We start from the raw sequence: 23,892 nt of genomic DNA, 5'->3' as shown, positions 1-23,892 counted from the left end.
TTTATATACATAAAATAATATAATAATATATATATATTTAATAATAATAACTTTATTTATATAGCAGATATAGAGTTTATAAAGTGCTATAAAATAAAAAATAAAAATAAAATATATATATATATAGTAAAATAATTTTGTAAAATCAACAAATAAAAATAAAACAGAAAAGCGACGACATCACATAAAAGCCAGTCTGTAAAAATGTATTTTAAGAAGTAATTTAAAAGAGAAAATAGCACTACAGTACAATTACAGTATTGCAGTGGCTTTTGATTAAACATACGCACTTATTTGTTGTAAGTCTCGTGAAGGGGAATTTTTTTTTGCAGTGACGCACCTATTCTGCGACAATCCAGCCGAAGGCATCATGGCGGCCCCTAATGAGAAGAAGCGTGGTCTTGAACATTTGGACGAATATGAGCCAAAACCTGCCAAACATCTCCGCAGCCTGCACGACCGCATGGCAGACAGGAGGCTGGTGGTTGTTCTGGAGGGAGCGTCGTTAGAAACAGTCAAGGTGAAGCGTCAGGCTCGTGTTTGTTTGTTGTTGTGATGCAGCCCCCTGCCTCCCACCAGTAGAAGTGACATCAGCAACCATACCTTTCTTTAACTTGAGCTAACTTTACAGTAAGTTCATGTTTTGTATTTCACAGGTCGGAAAAACCTTTGAGCTGTTAAACTGTGACCAACACAAAAATATAATCGTCAAAAGTGGAAGGAATCCGGGACATATAAGACCTGACATCACACATCAGGTAAGCACTCAATAAGTACAACACTTAACATCCAAACTCTCAGAAATATAGATCAGCCTCGAAATCCCAATGTTGTTCTGTATCTAAACATCAAGTCATTCTTGTGACCTGCAGTGAATTGTAATGTCCATGGTGCTGGTGCGTTAGAGATGCACCAATACAGTACAATGTCAAATTATCTGTTTTCAATCCATATCAGCTATTTAAAGCAGTAGTAGTATCAATACAATTCTACTGCCAGTATTTGCTGAAATGTATAACTTTATAATAGAGTTTTTGGTCCTTTTTTTGCCTTTGTTTTTCGTTTTCTTTCTCTTTCATGTCTGTGTAGTAGCAGTTAAAAAAAAAAACTTAAATATTTTATTTCCTTTTACCAGAGTCTACTCATGCTGATGGACAGCCCACTGAACAGGGCAGGCCTGTTGCAGGTTTACGTCCACACAGAGAAAAACGCCTTAATAGAGATCAACCCACAGACCCGCATCCCAAGGACCTTTACTCGCTTCTGTGGCCTTATGGGTAAACTATTCATTTTGAATGCTTTCTGTGTACAAACTACATATTTATGAGCTGATGTTTGTCTCGGCAAAGTAAAACACATTCAGTCACCTATTTTATTGTTTCATGTCCCAAACTCTCCCTCTGCCTAGCTGATCTCCTGCTCATTCTCTCTTCTCTTCTTGTATCTTAGTTCAGCTGCTGCACAAGCTGAGTGTCAGGGCTGCTGACGGTCCTCAGAGGCTTTTGAGGATGATTAAAAACCCGGTGTCTGACCATCTGCCTCCCGGCTGCCCTCGCATGTCCACCTCCTTCTCTTCTGCCGGAGAGGCCGTCTGTCCTCGTTCTTTGGTGCCGGAGGGACCGGCTACAGTGGTGATTGGAGCCTTTGCACATGGAGCGGTAAGAAACGGCTATACGTGATAGCTTATTCACTGCTCTGAACATCAAATATCTGTGTTACCGATCTCTTTGTCTTTTATTAGGTTAATGTGGACTACACCGAGAAGACGGTGTCCATCAGTAACTACCCGCTCTCTGCGGCACTGACCTGTGCTAAGATGTGCTCTGCCTTTGAGGAAGTGTGGGGCGTCCTGTGACAAACAGTCAATAAACTACTGGTGTTGGCCTGGCAGAGACAGTAGAGTACATGGACTTTTTTTTTTAATGGACTAGGAATGGATATGATGTCCATTTCACCAGTGATGCCGCATGGACCACAGACATGTATCCTGTTATACACTGCATGTGTATACTTGTATGATGGTGTTTGGCCACAATGTGGTAAAAACAGGTTTCTGTACCAAATGTGTGTGGCTGTTTTTTTTATACCATTATCAAATGCACCATTTACTGAGTTTTGGATAATCAATCAATACAGTTGTATTAAAATATTTGACTAAATGAGAAGTGCTTTTCTTTCATATAGACCGATAAGAGTGAAATTCACAGGGGAGACTAAATATTCAGAGGTGATAAAGTACATGGATTACCCTGAGAACATGGAACCTACGTGTACAAAGAAAATAAGACGATAGGAAGTCATTTTCAACTGATCATCAAAAGAAAATGTACAATTTCAGAATGCTTGAAAGGTTTTAGTCTATTACTGCTCACCATCAATTACTCTAAATGCTAATAGTAGTAAGCTGTTTTTAATCTTAGCCTCCATCTTGGTGGCCGTCTTCTCTGTGAAGTCTTACATGGATGACTGTTTTGCTTTGGTCGACGTCTCCAGGCCCTTGGTGCGGGTTCTTCCCTGCTGGCTTTGGTGGTTTTCCTCTTGCTTGGGGTGTCTTCCTTCTTGGTTTGTGTGATTTGGCTGCTTCTCTGTGAGTCTTTCCTTTTGGTTTGGGAGTCTTTCTGGCCTGTCTCTGTGACTTTTCCGCTCCTTTGGAAGATTTGCTGGCTGTTTTTTCTCTGCCTCAGATCAGCTTTTGAATTTGGGGATTTCAGACTGCTTGTCCTTACTGCTTTGTTTGTGTCTGTTTCTGATTTTTGTAGAAAATAAAGGATTCAGAATGACTATTTGTTTTATCACCTTTAACGCTGTATTGTCCTTTGCTGTAATTTTGTTATTAGCATTTCCTTTTGCGCCTCTAGGTGTTAGCCTATTTCATGTTTCAGAGAGAAATCTCAAAATCCATATGGCCTGATTTCATTTCTAATAATTATTTTGTTGTCAGAGGTGAGTGTCTTCCTCACCTAGGAGACAAGCTCATTTAAAACTCTTCTTTTTTTACCGTGGTAGCATACAAAGCAAGAAGTTAGATCTGTGAAACAAAGTGGAAACAGCTTTTCAAATGTTATTTTATTATCATGAATATGCAACAGCGTGTACAATCTATGGAAATCCAAACATCTTAACTACTGATACAAAAAAAAGTCAGGTTTTTATTTACCTGTACATAATCCCACCATACACGTGTGTAATAATAATGATAAACTATCTTTGCAACAACAGTTTGTAAACATCAGTGTGCTGTATTTCTACAGCACCAAGTGTTTTGCCAGACAAATCCACAATAATAATCAATAACTACAAAAACAAAACCCTGCCGGTCTTCAGAGGAGTGGTACTCAGCACGTTTGTAATGAATGCTGCTGGGTTTTATTGGGGCACTGCAGGCTTGTAGGACACAGGTCAGATTTGGCACAAATCACTGTAATCAAGAAGGAGGGCTCCAAGGGCATAAATTTGCTATATGGGTCTGAGTCACAGTTAACCTGGAAAGAGAATATAATAAAAAAAACATGCGATCAGTAGCTGAGAGGAAAGGTGCTGACAATTGTAACCTAATAGAACCACTGTACCTGTGAAAAAGAGGTGAGAAACAGACGCGTGTGTGACAGTCCTGAGATGGAGGTGTCATTCGGATGGTTCTTTAGACTCTGATGATAAGCCTGTGGAGAAAAAAAAATGTGGATGTATGAGCTCAAATGTTATATACACACAGAGACGAAAGCCTGAAGATTGCTGCTCACCTGCACTGCTATCTGCAGTGCAGAATACTGCACCCACAGCTCCTGCTGCTGCGCTGCTGAGAGAGAAAACTCTCCACCTCGGCCCGCTTTTTCTGTGACAGTGAGGTAGTGAGCCCACACACATTCCCCCACAGCATGCACCATCTCACTGTGAGAGTAAACTACAACAGACAGATTGTTTGTGAACGGTCTGTAAGTTGAGTATAAAGAAGGCAGTTTTGATATCTGAAAAACTGTTATTAAAGCGGCATGCGTATGTAACCCCAAACATGACAAATATGAGCTTCTCTTACCATCAGGCAAAATCAGGTGGAGGATATCTTTGGCAATAAGGAAACCCATCACACCATAATTCATTGCCCTGTTTAGAAATAATACAAAAAGTGTTCAATTTTACTACAATGTTCAATAGTAACTTGTGAACACGCGAAAACCCTTTAAAAGTATTTTTAAAATCAGTGTACACTTTACCTGGGATAGGTAGGATGGAAGAGAGGAGGGATAAACATTCCCATGGGAAAGAGGAGCTCATCACCAAGGAGAAATGGCGTAACAGACAAACTAATAGAAAAGAGAAAAGACTAAATACATGCCCAAAACATTCATATCCACTCTCACCTTTAGGAACAGAGGGCGGCACTTACATATCAGCCGCCTCTGCCTTCTCAGTCAAGAGCTGACCGCGTCTCTTTTGCCACAAGGAAAGTGACTGGACATAGTTGGAGAAGAAGCTATTTGTGCCGACCGTCACCTGGAATCAAAACGGATTAAAATGAGGTATTTGTGAGGTATTTCACATTAAATGTACAACAGTTCGGTGCAATACAAATTAAATTAGAAAATAACTTGTGTTAAGTGAGTTTGGGTGGGTTTAGGTAGGATTAAACTCACTGCAAAGAGGTTTAACCGAATATAGAGGTGACCAGCTAATTTGTTAGAGCCAATGGAGGTCTGTAACGTACCTTGGAAAAAAGCAGGTCGAGCTCAGCCTCACTAGAGATCTCCTTTGTAGTCCAAAGTCTTGGAATTAAAGACTGAACCTGGAGGAGGACAGGACATTTTTTTCAAAATGCTGTTTCAGGAAGTACAATGACAATTCCTGCTTCACTTCTTACCTTTTTCATGACAAACTGGAGAGACTTCTGATCTGTCCACTTGAGTTCATGTAATTTGGATTTGAAGGAGGTAAAGATATTTTGAATAATCTCCTCTGCCTGTTGAACAATGAAAATATTAAATACACATCAGCCTTAAAATTCAATCGGGGCGCAATTAATTATGTCCTAAATCACCATGATGGCCACTCACCTCTCTGTGCGCTGTCCTTTTACTGAGAAGGTGAGTAAGAACTAAGTCGAATCCTCTCTCAGTCTCTAATACACAGTGTTTCCAGCGATCAGCTACCTGGTGAAGAGGCCCATGTGACTCAACAAACCAACTCAAAGGTGTCATCTTTTTGAAAAAAGTACAGTAGGCTTTATCTGTGTTGACTCACCTCTTCAGCGTCACCCAGAGCCATAGACAAATTCTTTGCTGTTTCAGAAAACCTGGAGTCTAGAGCAGGCATCAGGGTGTGCAGCAGACTGAGGATCATGTACGTATGAACGGGGCCGCTGTGTGGATTCCAATGTGCCAGCACATGGTTAAAAACAAAAAAACTAACATGAAAAGTCTATGCATGTTTGATAGTGGTTTGTGTCACTAACAGTACCTGCTGCTCGGCTCATGCTTGTTCAGCCATTTGCCAACGATGCGGGACATTTGCACAATGTAGGGTAAGTTATGCAGAAGGACATGATCATCTTCGATGAGTGGCAGTGGATGGAAAGCGGCCTGCAGACAGCCCAGCCAATCAATGGCAGGGGCCTGCTTCTGTTGGCAGATTTACGCAGAGAAAGTAAATTATTGCGGCGGATTCAGTCACAGTATGTTTGCGCAGCGACCCATTCCCCTCCTCTTGTACCTGTAGTTCTCTGATGGTCATGCGCTGATAAAGCTGTCCTTTCGACAGGCGAAAGTCCAGAGGTGCAGCAGCCACGGCGAGCTCAGAGGACAGAGAGATGAAGGTGCCCACGTGGATCATGCTGCTGCCGGGAGGGGCCCCCAACAATGCCAGGTACCTCTCACATGATGCCAAGAAGGGACGCAGCGTCTGGATGAAAAGAGACAGGAGAATGACAAAGCAATGCATTAGTGGGATGGATGAATATTGTTTATTCATTAAAAGACATTTCTTGAATCAATAGTGGTCTGACTGAGTCACCTACCCGAGTTTTAGCTTGAGACTTCAGTGTCTTGCTGTTCCATTCGATGGGGATCAACAGATCTGGCTGATCAATCTGTTGACAGAGGGGAGACTTGAGTTAAAGCACTAAGATGAAGCCTACTTTGCCATGGCAGTGCTCCCACCAGCATGTTAGGACAAATTACTCTAATGGATACTGGCCTGTATATATCTTCTGGTTGTCCCGCGGGCAATTTCATTTGGGTCTTTGCCCACATAGAGGTTGAAGAATGGAAATGTGGCGTAGTCTCTCATGAGCAGTCTCAGGGTGGAGTTAAAGTCTGTCCGATTCCACTGGCCTGATACTGCCCAGCCCCCAAGCTGCATACAGAGAGAGACAGACATGATGTACAATCATTATACGGCATCCTGCTAAGTGGAAGAATACATGATCTCTTTGTGTCTTGTGTTGAGATTTCATGTTTAACTCCAAGATGAATTCCTCCTAACCTTTGCAGCATCCAACATTTGACAACCTTTCTATTGGGATTAATCAGCCAAAAGCTCACAATATAAGGGCATTTAATTATCTCACTTTCTGGATGAGTGCGAGGAAGGGCTCTGCTCCAGCTGTTTCTATGGATTTGGTGTCCAAACAGGAATGGTAAAATCCTTTGGCCTTTTGCACTGCTGTACTACCCGGTCTGGTGTTTGATTCTGACAAACAGAACAAGAAAAAACACGTTTCAGACACTTTCTTGATATAATAAAAATAAATAATAATAAATAAAGCAATACAATGCAGAGTGGTGTACATTAGAGGACATTTAGGTTGCATACTACTACCCAAAATCTCCCTGAGATACTGCAGCAGCACTGTTTTTCTGTCCGGTATCTTCTCCTTTCTCAGTCCTCTATCTTCTCTCTCTTTACTCTGTCCTCTCCTCTCTGTCCACACAGCCTTTTCTTTCTGGTTCTGTGGATGTCCAGGGATGCCCTGCCCTCTTTGCCTCCCCCCATTGTCTGGTGAAAGTATGTCAGATCCACAGGTGAACAAGAAGTAATCGCAGGGCTGCGTGAAGGGGTCAGCAGATATGGACAGACGTGCTGAGGCCCACTGACAGGCTGGGGAGAGACACGGAGTCAATGTGTGTGTAATTGTGTTGTGTTTCTCTGGAGGCCTACCTTTGCCTGCCTGGATGTTGCTATTTTGATGATTATAATGCATATAGTAAACCAGTCCCAGAATGGCACTACATAAGGAGAACCCCAAAAGGAGGCGAATTAGCCTTCGACGATTTATCCACGCTGGCTTTGCTTGTTGCTGGTGCTCGGGGTTAGACTCTGACAGCTGTGGCTCAAGCTGGAGCTGCATTTGTTGATGGGTGTCGGAAGGATCTTGGGTCGGGAGTGGCAGCTGAAACAGAGGAGGAGGCTGGAGCCCCCTCCCAGATTCTGGCTGTGATGATGGCTGGACTGATAGCCGAGGCTGGAAGTGAGCAAGGGACACAAGAATGTAACTGGGTCAAACGAAATATATACATATACATAGAAAGATATATACACACACACACACACACACATTATTTGTTGCCACATAAAAAAGTGTTGAGTTCAATAAAAGTTTGAGTACGAGTGTGGTCGTTAACTGGTCATGTCCCATCACAGATCTTTAGAACTGGGTCCACTACATCACCACAAGACTCAACAGTGATTTCTTGTGTCCCAGAACCCTCTGATCATTCACCTCTCCCCAAAACACATCCACATGTATGCAAAGAACCACTACTTTCACTACTGCTGGCTTGTAAGAGCCCACGCAGTTTAGCATCAGCTGCCACATGATATGAACCTCACTACAAAGTGGATATTTCATGTACCTCAAGTTTTAATCAGAGCAACCAACACCAGATTAAACAGCATAACTACAGTATATACGTAGATACCTCCACTGAGATCTACGTCCCAGTTCAGTAGAATCATACCACACGTTAATATCACTGGCACTGGTCAGCAGCTTGTTTATGAGCAACATGTTTGCTGTCAACTCTTTTCCAAAGTTACCAGAAAATACTGATACAAACACCAGTTTGTATTTTGCAACACAAAGCACATTGCAGACCTCACCAAACCGTGTAATTTGAATACCAACATTTTCCAGGAACATAGATGGCTTTGCTCCACTTTTCCACGTTAGCTTGACAACCATGTGAACATAACAAATACAACTTCATAACAGCACGGTCAGCTTTTAGTTTTCTGTGAAGATCCTACCTCAAGCTCTATTGGAGTTTCACTCATTCTTAGCAGATGGATGGTTGTCTTTTGCATTTGAAGTGTCCCATGTGCTCCCTCCTCCTGCTGTCCCTCCGTCAGACAGCTGTCATCTCAGCTCTTTATCTCTCTTCATCACTCACTTTTCTCCTCATCTGACACTGATAAAAAACAACCCTGCAGGCTGCGTCTTACGCTCCTCTCCAGAACACAGATAATCAAGCAAAGACTATAGTTCTGCTCTGGGACATGCATGTGGATGTTTTGGGGTTCGTGAACACGGGAGAAGCTAAACATGAAGGTTCCAACTTTTATTGTCACTACCCCCACCTGCCTGCAGGGTTAGAGGCCTGAGAACAGAAGCCGTTGGCTGGTAAGTTGAGGCCATCAAATCGCTTTTGCTGATACATTGTTACGTTGCATTGAATGAGGGCAAGCAGTTCACGGAAAGTAAACACTCTCAGATGCACGCGCACACATGTCCGCTGTCGTCACTATCAGTACAACTCATGGCTGTTAACAACTGATAGAGCGGTTCAGCATCCTGGAGGTCATGTAACAGTGTAGCACATCGTTGAATCTGGCAGGAAACACGTTTCATGGATGTCACATGGAGGCCGACCACAGAGAAGATATGATGGTAAAAACAAATATGACAAACTCAAATTGTGTGCAACTTTGCAGTGACTACTTCTGCTGCATACACCCTTTCATGTATGGTAGGTGGCCAATCTATAAAATAGTACAGTTGACAGTCGAGAAATGAAACAAAACCATTTGGTATTTAGCATTCTATTTATTTGTTTATCTTTTAATACAGCCAAAGGGGGGGAGGGGTGGGGCTAAATAATTGTTTTTAAACACATACACATTCACACATATCAAACAGGAATTTATAAAAAAAGTTATATGAAAAGACAAGGCATCTGCATGTAATACAATAGGACATAACACAACAAAAAACGCCAGATAAATGCAACCGTAAAGGCATCATCATACGTTTAGAATCACATAGTGATGACAAAGGCAGAGCCACAAAGGTGGAGTAGTTGGTGCAAACAAAAGACATAATACTAGAAGAAATGCCGCCACCACCACCTACACAGATAGCATGCAATGCTGAGTAACTATTGCCACGTTAGTCATTCTGGCGTTATACTGCACCAGGCTCGATGCAAGCACAAGTTACAACTGTTTTCTTATTGTGGAATGAGTTTCTGTCGCTGCAAATAAGGCTCAATTTTAAAGGAACAACGGGATACAATGGTGGAGAAGGCACATCTCCAGGTTCAAAATGAAAACAATTAATTTTAAGCATTTATGAATAAAATACAGTACAGTAAGATAAGAATAAAATAGTATATAACCAACATGATCAGACTTAAGTACAAAAGATGAATAATAGAAAGAATAGTGGTATTTACTGTAACAATAGAATAGATCAAGACCAGAAAACTGGGCTCAAACACAAAAGAAGTGAGAAAAACATACATGAAAGTCAAAACATTGAACCTCATGTAACTATTTTATTAATCCTGTCAACAGCAATGAAATATTTGGTCACTATGTTTTAACATTGTTATTTAAAACTCTAAGCTAACGCCTCTACTGATCTATTATCCTGCTTTAATGACAGGTTATTTTAGTACTGGTACACATACAGTTTAACCTTACTACTTAATAAAACAAAGATCTATAAATTATATTACCTAAAGCAAGGGATTCCAAGGAAATTCATATCAAAAACTACTATTGTGTTTCTAGATGGTGTCTACTAATACAAAATTGATCATGTGCGGGGGGGCTTTAGAGTCAAAGTGACACTTAAAGGCTATTTTACTTCACTATGGAACTGTGCAACGGTCACATGATAGGTCCTGCTTTCAGCCATGCAGCTGACATTTATAACCACGTTTCTTTTTTTGCGATTATGCGATCCCTGGAATGGAATCTGTGCTCGTCTATTTGATCAAAAGTTGTGCATCTAAAAAGCATGCATCTTAAAACACACTGCTAAATCAGCTCCAGACCATTCTAGAGAGGAAAATGGCTGCTTTTTGTTCTAATCCTGCCCTTATACAGTCTGTATGATCAAAGAAGAGAGAGCAACACGACATATTTCTAAGCATGCCTGTAAATGATCAAATTCACATCACAAAAAACTAAGAGCAACATTTACTGTTTTTTTCTTTTTTGCAGCCAACGTTTAGCCCGAGATGACTGTAGAATGCTGTAGAGTTGGCTGATATGAAGCACTTTCTAGGCAGGAAAGCATAATTAACCATGCTTGCAGGCACAACAACTGCCAAAGTGTTAAAGATGTGCTCTACCAACAGCCAAGCAGAGTGGTGAAATCTGCAGAGTGGTTGAATGGGAGGTCTCTGGTACTCCTCACCCTATGGTAACAATCGGTCTCAGTATCATCGCTATAGGTACGATGCTCATAGGGAAATAGACCAGCCAGTCAAAGTCTTTAGATGGAAATATCTCAGTCTATGGTGCTACTAACAAAGAAAGGCAACTTTATATTCATCAGACTGTTCTTTTGCCCAAACTATTCTTGTGCAAGTTCTGCTGGAAATTTAAGCGTAAACATAGAATTGGCACAAAAAACACGTTCTAGTACATAAAGAGGACTAGACGAGAGATTGGAGTGTTTGAGATTGGGAATAAAAGATGAGGGGAGTTTATTTCAATGCAGTACATTACTTCTGCACTGAAGTGAACAAAGACGAGGGAATACTACACTGTACTTGCATGCAAACATACCTTTCCACACAGCACATTCACACTCACACCTGCGCACATATACTGAATACAGCCCTGTTGCAAAGGCAAAACGGCAGCTGAATGAATCCTGTGCTTTTGGATTTTGGTTCATAGTTAATCTGAGTTACGCCGCTTCAGCCAATCACTGCGCAGCTTGCTTGGCTCGCTGGGTGTGGCACTTCATGCACAGGATCTTCCCATCCAATGGATAGCAGCCATTTTCATCCGCTTCTATGGAGAGAGGGCGAGCACAATCCTACAGGACAAAATACATTGATTTAATTCATTTATTTTGTTACTTTTTAGGGGTTATTGAATACAGCGTGTGATGTATGAAATGTGGTTTTACCTCACAACGGTAACACTTAAGGTGGAAGTTCTTGTCGAGAGCCACCACTCTGACGGTCTCCTCGCTGCCCTGGGCTGGAATAATGGGGTCATTACAGCTCACACACAGAGGGGAGAAACGCCTGGAACACAAGGGTGGAGAGCTGGCTGTTAGTTGGTGGCACATTCACACACATAGCGAAGGAACACCAAAAGCAATATATTCTAATGAAACAAAATCAAATGTGTTGCTTCTCGGCCTGTCAACTAGCGGTAGTGAGGATTCATTGGTATTATTTATCCACAGTTTAGCAGGCTGTGTAAACTTTTTATTATCAGCAGGAAATAGAAAAACAAGTTTCCATTAGTTAAAATCAAGTGAGGAAAAAAATGTATTGCTGTTGCTGCCTCCTTCGTCCAGCACTCTTATCAGTAATCCTGATGGGTAAGATGAATGGGGTCATAAATCCAAACACTGCTGAAATTGGTTTGTCCTCAAAACACATCCCTAGGCAGCTAATGCTTACTTATACAAGTAAAAGTGTACCCACACGCCTACGTTTGGTAACATATATTGCTTCGCAAACCAATCTCTTCATCATAGGAAATGACTAGAGATGTAATATTTCCTTATCATCGACAGCCAGTAGCTACCTGTGGTAATCCTGGACACAGTAGGGGTTGTTGTTGTCGTCAGTGATGAAGGGCGCCCCCTCAAGTGTGCAGGAACAGGTGCTGCAGCGGAAACAGTGGGAGTGGAAACACTGGCCCACTGCCTTCAGCACACGGTCTGTGATCCTCTCCCCACATCGGGAACACACTGCCAGGGAACTCTGAGGAGGAGGAGCAAGGTGGTATACTCGCTGTGTCAACATTGATCAGCACATTCTACACACTTAAGGTATGCGCTGAACACTTCACACCATCGGTGTTTACTCATCAGTATGCAGAATGAAGAGTGCACTGGGTACATTACACAGACATGAAACAAGAACAGCTCAAATGTGAGTAGCTACAATGAAAGTACAAATAACAAAAGACAGTGAACAGCTTTATGTGTGAGCTTTTGGTCTTTTTGCAGTGACCATTAATTGGCTCTGTGCGTCTCTTTACCGTGTAGCAGTCGTCACACTGAGGTGCGCCATCCCGGTCATAGAACTGCATGCCCTGCAGGGGGCGATGACAGCTCATGCAACAGAAGCAGTTTGAGTGGAAGAGTTTATCCATGGCCCTCACTGCTGGCTGGGTGCGGGACAGAGCCTCGCCACACTTCCCACAGACCTCTAAAATGAGAAGAGAGGTGTGTGTGTGTGTGTGTGTGTGTGTGTGTGTGTGTGTTGGGGGAAAAGAGAAAAATATACAAACAAGGTTATTCACAAATAAATCCATCTTCCCATAATTGTGTTAATTACAGTGTCATCCCCGAACTAATGAGTAGAATATTGTATTCAACAAATGTATTTCCACAGATGATAAACTTGTACCATTTTATGGATTTGTTCAGTTGTACAGAATCACAACATTAAGTTTCACACAACACACATAGCTTAATGTTCATACATATTCATAGCAGTGAACACAGAGCACCACTGCGCAGCTACTAGACATAAATTGTTAAATATCAGAATGAGCTTTGAATACATTTCCATAAATGTTTTGCATTCAGCCAGAAAACCTCTGCACGATTTCCTAATCTTATTTTCAGTGTGTGGTATTAAAATGCTTCTCACATTACAATTTAATTTAGAAATTACTAATGCAATACATTTTGATGAGAGTTTCACCATGAATGTTACAGCCACCCCCCTGTTTATATATGTGTGTGTGTGTACCTGTAGGAGGGGAGGTGATGACCGGTGCGTGTGTGTCCATGTCTTTAATGAAGTCCTTGGTCATTCTCTCCAGCTCCTCCACTTCCCTCATATTCAGAGGAACTCCTCCACCTGGGATAGCAACTGGGCCAGGGGGTGAGGACTGCTTGTACACACACACACACACACACACAAGCCATTAGTACGTGTGTATATATATATATATATATATACACACACATTATTTACACAGCTTCATACAACATACCTTAAAGAGCATGTTGTTATTTACGATTGAGCAGTTTACCTTTTATTTAAGGATTTTTACATCCAAAGAACACAAGTTCAGGTCCAGAATTGCATATTTCTGATCTGACGACTATAAACTAAATTATTTGTACTTCCTGTTCCTTTCTACTGTACATGCAATGCAAAGAGTGTCACTTAAGTGAAATAAAACTGGAACATACTGTTGATGCAGGAGGAGTTTTCATTGGCTGGTTAAAAGAGGCAAGGGGAGATGCCACCATCATCTTGGGTTGAGGAGGAGGCACAGCAGCAGGAGGGTTTTGGTTTGCATTCACCTGACTGGCAAAGGGGGAACTCTTTATGTGATTAGAGGCCGGGGCAGCTGCCATATTGTTTGGTAAGGTAGGAGGTGCAGGGGGAGCTGCAGGAGGTGGAGGGAAAGAGATGCTGGCAGATGGAGGAGAAGGTTTTGGTGCAACACTGATTGGGGCGGTGTTCTGGTTCAGGTTCTGGTTCAGTTTTTGTGCCAGAGAGGTTGATGACGTTGCCGTTCTCCCTCCGAAGCCAGACTTCGGGGCCACAGCCGGGGCCTTAGCTAACGGCTGAGGAGCAGAGTTGTGATTGGCTTGTCGGTTTGTTCTGGCTTTGAGTTCTTCTGCCCAGGGTGCTGGTGGCGGGCGGTCTCCCATCTCAGGGGGTGGGAGGAAGGAGAGCGCTGGTTTAGGAGCGGTCGGGGGAGGAGCTGAAGGCTTGGGTGCTGGCGCTGAAGAATACTGGCTCGGTAACTGCAGATAAAACGAAGACGACGTCAACAATAAACAACAAATAACCTCAAAAGCTAGCACACAGTAAATGTCAATGCAAGGCTATTCTATACAAGCATTCCGTTTGTTCTAAAACATAAAACTTCCATTTACTATAAACTATTACTCAACAGAAGGACGTAAATATCTCGTGAATAACATTGCACGCTGAAATGCTGCAAGCAGACACATTTAGTATATTGAATGAGGTACTTTGATTAAAGTAAACATTAGAAGCGCTCCACAGTTTGCGCTTATCAGAAGTGCTTCATCTTTCTGACGTTTATTTTGCGGTTGTGAGCCAACATTATTCTGCCATGATCCAGAACCTCCCAGCTGGATAAAAACACTCTCCATTTATGGCCCTCTCACTGGGTCTCTGGCAGCACACTCTGGTTCCATCACACGCTCGTGCTCTCCACTCAATTCTGTGTGCATCACTCTCTCCCTCTTTCACTCCAAGTGTCTCCTCTCTCTGTGTGAATCACCAGCTACCTCACTTTTTGTTTTCTCTTCCAGGCTGGTGTGCTGCATGTGCAGTTCACTTATCATTGAGCTTTCAACCTGAACAGATGAAGAGACACGAATGAAACCAAACTGGCATCTCTCCATACTATATCCACTGACCTACCTACCTTTCTTTGTCTTCCCTTTGCTTTATCCGACTCATTCTCATTTCCTACAATGCGGCTCCTGTGAGTCAAAGCCAGCTGATTTCCCCTCTCACCCCTTCTTCATGTATCTATTCCAATGTCTTGTGTTTGTGACAGTGTGTTCTCCATCCCTCCATGCTTTGTACCTTAGGGTTGAACGGTCCCCTGGTCTCCATCTCAGACAGCAAGCCAGTTAGAGAGTCGAGCTGTTGTTCGAAGCTTGTCTGCTTCTCCACCAGTCTCTGGCAGAGGAAGACAGAAGACGGTCACAAAATGTACATTTATTTACACAAGTAAAGTGATCACAAAGGAGGATGAGGTCAAGAATAAAAAGGTGGATGATGATGATGCACTGCTACAGACTGTAGGTTATGTTTACATATCCTTGTTCGATTAGGACTGTTTGGTTCTTTTATTTATTCCAAAATGCAGAATGAAAAAAATCTGGTGCTTGCACAATTACTGGAGTGGAAAACCCAGAATGAAAGAATTAATGGTAAACAAAGAAACTCAATGAAGTGATTAATGATGACGATGAATAAAATAATAATATTAGAGTTTAATTTCCCTGGTTGGATGAAAGAGAATACTAACTGCTCAATTATTACATTTTGGATTCATTGGCTTGTTTGCAGCTGTTTTAAACATAAGGTATATCTATTTTCATCCTTGCCAGGCCATTTTTTTTATCTTCAACTTTTTAACGGTGACTAACAATATCTAACTCAATACATTGATGCCTCTATGGCCAGACAAACTAGCTGCAATTGATGAATTCCTACAATTAACATCTCTACTATAAACCTTTTGTGGGAAGTCTAAAAACTATACGCATGAATGGGCAATAATCCAGTTAGATGGATGAAACAGGCTGATTTACCCCAGACTAATGCTAATATCATTTGGGGAAAATCTTAAACAGTCCGTGGACTCATTATGGTCCCACAACAATGTCCTCCAGTGTCCTAACTGATAATCAAATTATCCTGAAATAGAGTTACATGCAGCTAAAAGAGGAAACATGCAGACAGGCAGAGCAACTTGAGCCTAATTTGGTGAAGATGCCATCGGGACTCACCTGTGGGTTTCCAGCAGCATTGGGAATACTGGTACCGGAGGCAGGGAGAGGTGGAGGGGGTGGGGGTGGGGGAGGAGGGGGAGACGGGCAGGAGGGCGGACAGTCAATCTCCTCGGGGGGAGCTGGGAGGGGCAGGTCGTCTGCTACTGGAGGTGGAGCGGGGAAGGCAGGAGGGGAGGTGGTTTGGCATTCGGGGGGAGGGGCTGGCAAATCATCATCCAGAGGAGGAGGAGGAGGAGGAGGGGGCGGGAAGTCTGACAGAAATGAGGAGGGTTGATTGGTTAAAAGCTGTGACGTAGAGGTTCTCTTTATATTCAAGTTTGTACAAACCATCCAGTCCGGTTTTCACTGTCAATGATTTATCAGATATACTGATGACAACATCTGTTTACAGCAACAACAAACAAACAAGGCAATCAAAATCAAATAAGAAGCTGTGGGGAGGATTGAACCCGTTTGGAAGGTTTTTGAACTTTAGCTGTTCCACTGATGGCTTCTTAACGTTACATGTCAAGCCAAGTCCTGCCGGTATCTCCCCCCATGTTTCTCTGTATTAAAGGTGCCATAAAGGAGTTTTCTTGTAAACAAAGAAAATGTGTTTTTTTAGTGTTTCTTACTAAAACGCATTGTGTGTATTCTTGAGCTCTAACAAACATGTTCAATGCATTTTCTCCCCGAAAAGTTATTTGGTACATTTTGTGAAATTAATTATTATTTTTTTTTTAATATTTGACACCCTGCACTGTTTACATACAACCCATAGCAGCTGGAACACTGTGCAGATGTTTCCCCATGTACGTGTGCAATCCAAACTAAACAGGGGCCCACTTGGTTAAAAACAGACCTCCATCGCTCTTCTAGTAGTCAACAACTCCACAGGGCAGCTTTAATTTGGTGTCCGTGATTTAGACCAGCTCAGACATTCTCAAATTCACACTAGTAGTATCATTCTGCATACCTCGAAAAGTAAAGCGTAAAATCCCCCGATTAGCAAACTGGTGTGACACTTTAAACCATCTTAACATTTGACTGAAACGACTCAAAGACAGGAATTACGGTACAGTGACGTAATGTCTCTGAGAAAACTCATTAAAACGACAGCACCACACAATTGATGTGTTCTATTATATACTCGACTGTGAAGCTCTGCATGCGTTAGCGTAACAAGCAGCAGGGGGTGGGACAGGGAAGGGCTGCCGACTGAGACAATATAACTTGAGACTGACACAAAATAACATAAACAACGCACATACCATCACAGAGCGACGGGGGCGGCGGAGGCAGATCTCCCACTCGACCAATCACAGCTGTGCCTATTGGCGTCGGTGATGGAGCGGAGGGAGGCGTCAGACTTTTGGGCCGTGGTGGTGCCACAGAGGCAAACTTCTTTGGCTGGTTGTAGAAAGTCGGGGTGGTGACTTTGAACTTCAGAGAGGACGTCACCATCAATGGCTTGCTGCTGCTGGAGTCCTCCATTTTGCGTATTTATCTGAGGATTAAAAACAAGAAACATTATTGTCAACAGTTAAGACGCCGCAGAGGAAAATATTAACTCTGATATAAGCGGTTGTTTTATAACAAAAAAGGTATGAAACAGGTTGCAGCGAAGTTCAAACAACTCCAGACTCCAGACTGGTGAAATCAACATTAATCAGCTGACTGAAGTCAAAGGGCTCGCATTCCTTGGAAGCCGGTCGTTTTTTTTTGCTGGAGAATTACTCAAAAAAATAAAAGTAATAAATCTCTGGGAGAACATTTTTCTTTACTCCCTTAAGTTTCCAACTTTAAAAGTTGCAGTTACTTTCTAAAATTGCAGTTTGATTGATCCAATGTGTGCATATTGTTTCACATTTCCTGTTAGTAAGAAACATCAACTTCTCCATTATCAACTGCCAAAACAGTACACTATGCAGATTGGTACCTTTTGTATACTTTATAACCAGGACGCAGCTGTCTCGACCGCTACGGTCCAACAAAAACTAATTAAAATGGAGGTTTATTGCGGCTTGCAGGATCTCTTAAAATGTAGTATGGACTTCACCATTTCTGGATTTAGTGAGATAGCAGTAAAAAAGAAAAGAAAATAACAACCACTAGGCATTCTGCAAATCCAGTATTACTCTTTAAACACAAAAGCTTGGTGCACAGTGGAATGAGAGAAACGTGTGTGAACACTTCCTGAGGCCATGTATACCGAGCAGACATAGTGCCACTCCCAGATGACAGAGACGACTCACGATATGTAACACACGGCTGTTTACTGTGACATGAAATAAAGTCGTGTAACAGGGAGACCAGTTGGAAGCCGGGACTATAGCAACTACCGTAACATTTTCGTGTGAGGTGCGTCAAAAAGAGGACGAGCTCAAATATTTACCTCACACATGTTAGTGGTTAAACAAACGTTACTTCAGTGTCTCTACTGAGATTCTTCGCAGAGTCTGAACACATTTCTCTGAAGACACCCCGGCCCCCCCGACACATGAACTTCATTCAAAAGAACGGTTGTTCTTTCTGAACCCCTCCACCAACACACTCACACTCTTCCACCCCAAAGCTCTGAAATAGTTGCATCCTCATGATGATAATACACTGTGGAAATGATTAACCCCGTCAGTGTTCGGACTACTTATAACAGACCTTTAATAGGTTGTAAAAGATAAATGTCATGCAGCCACAACACACAACCTGTAACAAAAGAGTCACAGACAAGTGGAAAGAATTAACAAATTGGAGCTGACATTTTCCAGTGAACAAACAATATGTTATTGTGTCTTTGTTGTGTGCCATTTATCCTCTTCAACCTAATGAAGCTTACACAGCATTGATACCTCCATACATGTCATGGTTACCAAAAAAAAGAAGAGTGTGGGACTATTTTCTCAGTGAACTTTAATTCAAAAGTCAATAAATGTTGAGTCATTGTTTTGGCTACGATAATAAAGCTCACTTGGAAAAAAAAAAAAGATGAAGGTTGTACTTGTGTGTCAAGAGCTTTCTTGAGATATCTTAAATATTTCTCTCTATTTTTCCTTAAAAATGGAAAAGAAAAGAAATGACCTAGTATGTTGATAATGTCGCCAATGTTTCCTCTCAACACTACAGAAATATGATCCCTTAAATATAAAATATTGTGAATACTGAAATAACTGAAGAACATTTTTGTATTACTTCAGGGCTTTGAAATTGACTTCTTCTATTTAAACTTATTGTATCTTTGCCTGTGCACATGTTGGCGAGTAGTTCTCCAAAAGCCTGAGAAACGTCTTTGTTTGCACTGTGGGTAAACTGTACATCAGTGGTTTACACCATTTATGTATAATTGGGTTTACATTTGGGAAAACAAACCTTCCAGGAAGAGCTCAGGCCTGACACGGCCTTGAAAATCCCCATGCAGACTGACGTCCTCACTGACTAACTGATGGTGAAAGTGTTTCATCCTCATTCCACTGTGTTGGGACACACAGGCAACGCTTCAAGTTCTGACAAGACAAACAACCCCGAGAGCTCACGAAAGCATCTCTGGTGCTCATGACATAACCAGCTACTCTGATGAGGAAGCAGCGAGACCTTTCCTCTTCTGCTTTTTGGGTTTGCTTCCTTTACATTTTCCAAAAAAAACTATCTTGTACATATTGCTAGTGCGCCACTGGTTGAGCTACCATGTGTCTAATGTTGCATAGACCCGGTCAAAGACATCCCATTATGAATCACTGATGTATTCAACTTTAACTAGGTCTTTATTTGCATGAATATACTTATTTGTATGCATTTGTTTCATCAGAGAGCTCTATATGTGTATGTAGAGTATGTAATATCCAACATAAATAATTCAGAAAATTGCTGCATGGATCAATAAGGGAGATGGTGAGGCATTGATGGAGATGCAAAGTTTTCTGGTTATCAACGTTCTGCAGGCACACAAAATAAAATACCAAACCAAAAAGAAAAGAGAGAAAGGACAGGTGTTTTCAGTCTTTCAGAGAATAGCTGGCTACTCATTATTCTAGTATCAAGGCCTACTTCAAGTTGAATGGAGTAGACACTTAAAGCAAACACAGATTGACCGGTTACAGTGAAGATAAAGCTCTTGTCTTTAAATAAGGTTTGCAAGTCTGAAGTACTCTAAGCGGAACACTTGGATTTATAATGGCTTTCTAAAAAAGGAGTGCTTGACAAAGGGTGGATATAGACTTGTGATTTAGTATTTTCATTACAGTACTTTAGCTACGTTGTTTCTAAGAGACAATATGCAATAGTCCTCTCAATTATTCAACAGCGATGATAAACTTGTGGTCAGGTTCCATCTGGTCCTGAGGGATTTAATACGGCGAGATCAGCTCCATGTTGAACTCCACACATCTTGAAACCTGATCCTTGAGATGAGAGAGACCCTCGTCTAAAGGGAACATATTTGGCACTACACTTCAATGACATCATTTCTTTTTTTTTTGTTTCCCTCCAAACACCCTCTCTTTCTATATATATATATATGCTAGAATTAAGCTCTAGCTCACTCTCAGAATCATTGTGTTACTTTTAGATTGGGCCCCAGCATCAATCACACAGCTGTATTCTGTAGCTTTTGAACTTCGTGTAAACTCCACATGGCTAGACAGCTTTTTAGAGGCTAGAAAATTGGTTCTCAACACCGGTTTGGGTACTACAGCCTAGTTGGGTTTTCATTCCATCTTGTCAGGGACTAATTTAAAACACGGCACCGAGGGCAAATGTAATCAGCCGAACAACCTCGAAGGATATAAAAACCTAGCGTGGCTGGGGCACTCATCAACATGATTATAGAATCACTGCTCTAAGCATTTTAAATCCCATATGGGCTACTAAAAGAAACACAAACAAGCAAAAGTTTAAAAAAAACAGAGCTCTTTTTGAGCCACACTTTCTAATATCTTTGTGTGTTGTCTCAGCGTTGATACGTTTCACATGAACACACTCTGAAGGCGCAGACTACGTGATACAGTGGCTGTTAATGGGGAGTTAGTTTACAACGCTTTTCAAAGGGAAACTGTTTAACTCAGCTGTGGTTCATTACTTTGAGGTTATAGGGGAACTAAACTTGGTTTATATACTGTGCTGCTGCTTTTTAAAAGGTCATAAATGGAAGCATTGTAGTATGGTGCCTTAACTTAAATCTTCCCCACCAACATTAGATACAGTATGTCTTCACATAGTGATATTTTCATTAAGTATGAAAATACATAAATTATAACATTTGTGGTTGCAGTTTTCCTACCAAAAGACATGTCCCTTTTTGTAAACAACACTGGCAGAAATAAAGCTCCTACATCAGTAATAGGCTAAGCTCGTCACTGCCCGTCAATACAAATAATAAAAACAATCAAGAAATACAAATAAAAACAGAAATTTAATTCCACAACAAATCTGGTAGGTACCCTAACAGTTAAGAGAACCTGAATTCCTTACAGTAACTAACTTCTTCCATGTCTGGTCAGTCATTGTATCAGTGACTAGTGTGTTGTTGATGAAACTCATTGTTCTGATGTTAATAGCACACCCAGTTTCTGGGAAAGCGTGTCTAGGCCGAGGGTCACTAATGCGGAGACAAACAGCCCCTTTGAGTCCAATCTTACAGGTCACTGGACACGCATTGAGCACCAGTGTTGTGCTCCCTCTCAGACTACAGTTAGATGGCTGATTGAGCGGGCAACATTTTAAAAAAACGGGTAATAACGTCAGCGAATGGGTCAGTGTCAACCAAACAACCTCATCTGCTTGCACTACCATTACAGTAGAATGAAGAAGGATCACAAGACAGCAAGAGACAAAATCAAAGAGCAAGACACGCAGCGATTTGGGGCCCTAAAATAGCTGGTGTCTTGACTCATGGAGGCTACAATTAAGGAAGGATTCCTCATCATCCCAGTCATAAACGGTAGCATACATCCATTCATTAGTTATCTTCACAGATTTCCATTTGCCTCACCCATTTACTGAGGTGTGAGTGAATATCATCCCAGTCTTTTCAAAAAAGAAGCACCACACTAACCTCAGGCTAAGTTATTCTTAAACACAGCTTATTGTGGCCTTGAGTTGAGTCCTATCTTATGGAAAAGGCACATATGAGAGGCGACGCACAGCTGTGTTTCCAACACTGATAGAAACAGGATTTCTTACAATTGTAGAAATGCTATGCTAAAATGGCCATAATTCTAACCATCCCAACATCCTTTATTAGTGTTTAGAGCTGTGGCAGATATCTTCGCATCCTCTCATCCATGACATGATGAGTCCCAGCTAGGGTATGAATATAGGCCATGCAATGGGGAAGGAGCCTCATTGGCCTCCTCAACATGGGCACAACTGAACAGTAAACATCTGATAGCCTGATTTGGTTTTACTTGGCACTATCAAGTAGTCAAACATACCGTACCTGGGTGCTCCACCCACCTTGACACTGATTAGCCAATGCTTTAACAACTGACAGCAATGGCTGAGTGGTCACAAACACAGCAAATGAAGACAGACAGCTAGGTTTAATCAACACTAAATAATAATTCCATATCTAGTAACATACACAACAGCAAGATGTCGCACAGCTAGCTATAAACTCGCTAGCTATGTGGCTGAGAGAGCAAATTCAAAGTTCCACGTTAATGCTAGTTATTATCAGTTAGCCGTTAGGAATATCGAACGTCGACAGTGTTCGAAAATCGATGGTTGAATGACAAGTGACCATCACCTGAGAGTCTGATGAGCCACCAAACGTTAACGTAACATCATGGGGTACGTTAGCTAGCTTCCCTCGCGCACACCCCTACCATTCCTTTAGCTTTGGTCCGTTTGTTTCGGTGACTAATACCGCCCCGTTTTTCTTACCTCATATGGCAAAGCAGACGGCTTCTCGGTGCTGTCATCAAGTTTGATATCAATGCTGCTCTCTGAATTAAATAAAAGCCACCAGCGTTTGCTAGCTAATAGCTAGCTTTGTCAACTTTTTACACTGGACTTCCTGTTGGAGCTTCCGCATAGCCAGTTCCTTATCGTTGGTGTCCATCAGCTGGTGTAGCAGCCTACAGTGCAATTCATATTCACTATACGGCCTCTCAGCTCAGAGAAACAACGGAACCCCACCTACTGAGAGCTATCTTTCAACTTCAGTCTGCAGTAATATAATGAAATTTAATAAAAAAAACGCTGACAGATCAACACTAGACATCACAAAGAGTCCATTCCCTGAGGTGTTAACTGCAGTCCAATTGATTGATCAGTTTATCTGCGCTATCATGACACTCTACCTTATTAGGTAACCTGTGGCAATAAAAATCAAAAAGTAAGATATGAGATCTGCTCCTATTACTCCGATTCACAGCAAATACAATTACTTACCCTGTTAATACAGCTGCAATGTGTGTCTCCTTTTTCCTTCCCCTCTTCCTTGTGTTCTTCTTTTTCTCTCAATCCAGGTTGAGTAAGAGTTTGACTGTAATGGTAACTTCTCTTTCTCGCTTCCCCTCTCCAGCTATTAGACCCTCCCCCTGTGCTTTTCAGTCTGGAAAAGGAATGACACCATCCTTCCAAACAAGTTCTCTCTCGTTTTACTCAGGAGTTGTGTATTACTTTGCAAACAGCACCTCTCTCTCTCTCTCTCTCTCTCTCTCTCTCTCTCTCTCTCTCTCTCTCTCTCTCTCTCTCTCTCCCCCCCTCTGTGTGTGTGTTCATAAACTGTCCAGTCAGACCCCTCCTCCTGCTCTCTTTTTCTCTCTGGATTCTTGCAGCATTCTTCATTCAATGACATCAACCCTGTTGCCTCTCCTTGTAAGGTCAGACTGAGGGAATGAGGGAGCGAGAGGAGGGGGGGAGATAATGGGGCCAGAGGCTTGATTAGATACAGACACTAAAAAGTGGTCAGGGTTTTAAACACAAGGAGGTAAAGTGTCTGAAGAAAGTATGTTCAAACAGGGCTGGGTTGTGGAATAGGTTGT

General features: G+C 41.9%; 4 protein-coding genes across 21 annotated transcripts in view; 2 read left to right on the top strand and 2 right to left on the bottom strand.

Moving 5' to 3' along the window:
• The first annotated feature begins 199 nt into the window (after positions 1-199).
• emg1 (EMG1 N1-specific pseudouridine methyltransferase) lies at positions 200-2,159 on the top strand. The gene is made up of 5 exons (XM_076109053.1): positions 200-520; positions 657-758; positions 1,136-1,277; positions 1,450-1,658; positions 1,742-2,159. The coding sequence occupies exons 1-5, from the start codon at positions 371-373 to the stop codon at positions 1,853-1,855; spliced, it is 717 nt and encodes a 238-aa protein (XP_075965168.1). The 5' UTR covers positions 200-370; the 3' UTR covers positions 1,856-2,159.
• An 886-nt stretch (positions 2,160-3,045) lies between these two features.
• On the bottom strand, positions 3,046-8,442 carry kel (Kell metallo-endopeptidase (Kell blood group)). 8 transcript variants are annotated; one of them, XM_076109044.1, is made up of 17 exons: positions 8,239-8,427; positions 6,808-7,453; positions 6,560-6,681; positions 6,187-6,345; positions 6,008-6,079; positions 5,704-5,892; positions 5,452-5,612; positions 5,236-5,353; positions 5,049-5,144; positions 4,856-4,972; positions 4,703-4,780; positions 4,385-4,491; positions 4,212-4,301; positions 4,034-4,101; positions 3,741-3,832; positions 3,570-3,659; positions 3,046-3,482 (listed from the first exon to the last, which is right to left on the bottom strand). In XM_076109044.1, the coding sequence occupies exons 1-17, from the start codon at positions 8,293-8,295 to the stop codon at positions 3,336-3,338; spliced, it is 2,409 nt and encodes an 802-aa protein (XP_075965159.1). In that variant the 5' UTR covers positions 8,296-8,427; the 3' UTR covers positions 3,046-3,335. The 8 variants fall into 8 exon arrangements, 7 of the variants coding, with proteins under 7 accessions (XP_075965159.1, XP_075965154.1, XP_075965157.1 ...); XM_076109039.1 differs by having other exon boundaries at positions 3,741-3,901; positions 8,239-8,417; XM_076109042.1 differs by having other exon boundaries at positions 3,741-3,901; positions 4,856-4,954; positions 8,239-8,413.
• The window catches only part of fam131bb (family with sequence similarity 131 member Bb), a 45,878-nt gene continuing 30,300 nt past the window's right edge, over positions 8,315-23,892 (top strand). The window contains exons 1-3 of one of the 9 annotated variants that reach the window (XR_012959111.1): positions 8,402-12,634; positions 13,240-13,301; positions 15,002-18,044. The gene's annotated coding sequence lies outside the window, so the exon portion shown is untranslated. Of the gene's footprint in view, positions 12,635-13,172; positions 18,045-23,892 lie in introns of those variants that run through there. The other 8 variants (XR_012959106.1, XR_012959112.1, XR_012959107.1 and 5 more) reach the window with 8 other exon arrangements.
• On the bottom strand, positions 9,015-23,574 carry zyx (zyxin). Of its 3 annotated transcripts, none has more exons than XM_076109047.1 (10): positions 23,297-23,574; positions 17,182-17,417; positions 15,929-16,182; positions 14,997-15,092; positions 13,616-14,179; positions 13,167-13,311; positions 12,448-12,617; positions 11,989-12,167; positions 11,357-11,477; positions 9,015-11,263 (listed from the first exon to the last, which is right to left on the bottom strand). In XM_076109047.1, the coding sequence occupies exons 2-10, from the start codon at positions 17,402-17,404 to the stop codon at positions 11,150-11,152; spliced, it is 1,866 nt and encodes a 621-aa protein (XP_075965162.1). In that variant the 5' UTR covers positions 17,405-17,417; positions 23,297-23,574; the 3' UTR covers positions 9,015-11,149. The 3 variants fall into 3 exon arrangements, with proteins under 3 accessions (XP_075965162.1, XP_075965165.1, XP_075965163.1); XM_076109050.1 differs by having other exon boundaries at positions 13,167-13,308; XM_076109048.1 differs by lacking the exon at positions 23,297-23,574 and adding an exon at positions 22,787-22,955.

This window comes from Anarhichas minor, unplaced genomic scaffold (genome assembly GCF_050575085.1).
Source record: "Anarhichas minor isolate MPS153535 unplaced genomic scaffold, ASM5057508v1 ptg000041l, whole genome shotgun sequence".
NCBI classification, from domain to species: Eukaryota; Metazoa; Chordata; class Actinopteri; order Perciformes; family Anarhichadidae; genus Anarhichas; species Anarhichas minor.
The sequence above is the reverse complement of the archived record's forward strand: the minus strand, read 5'-3'. Positions and strand labels throughout refer to the sequence as shown.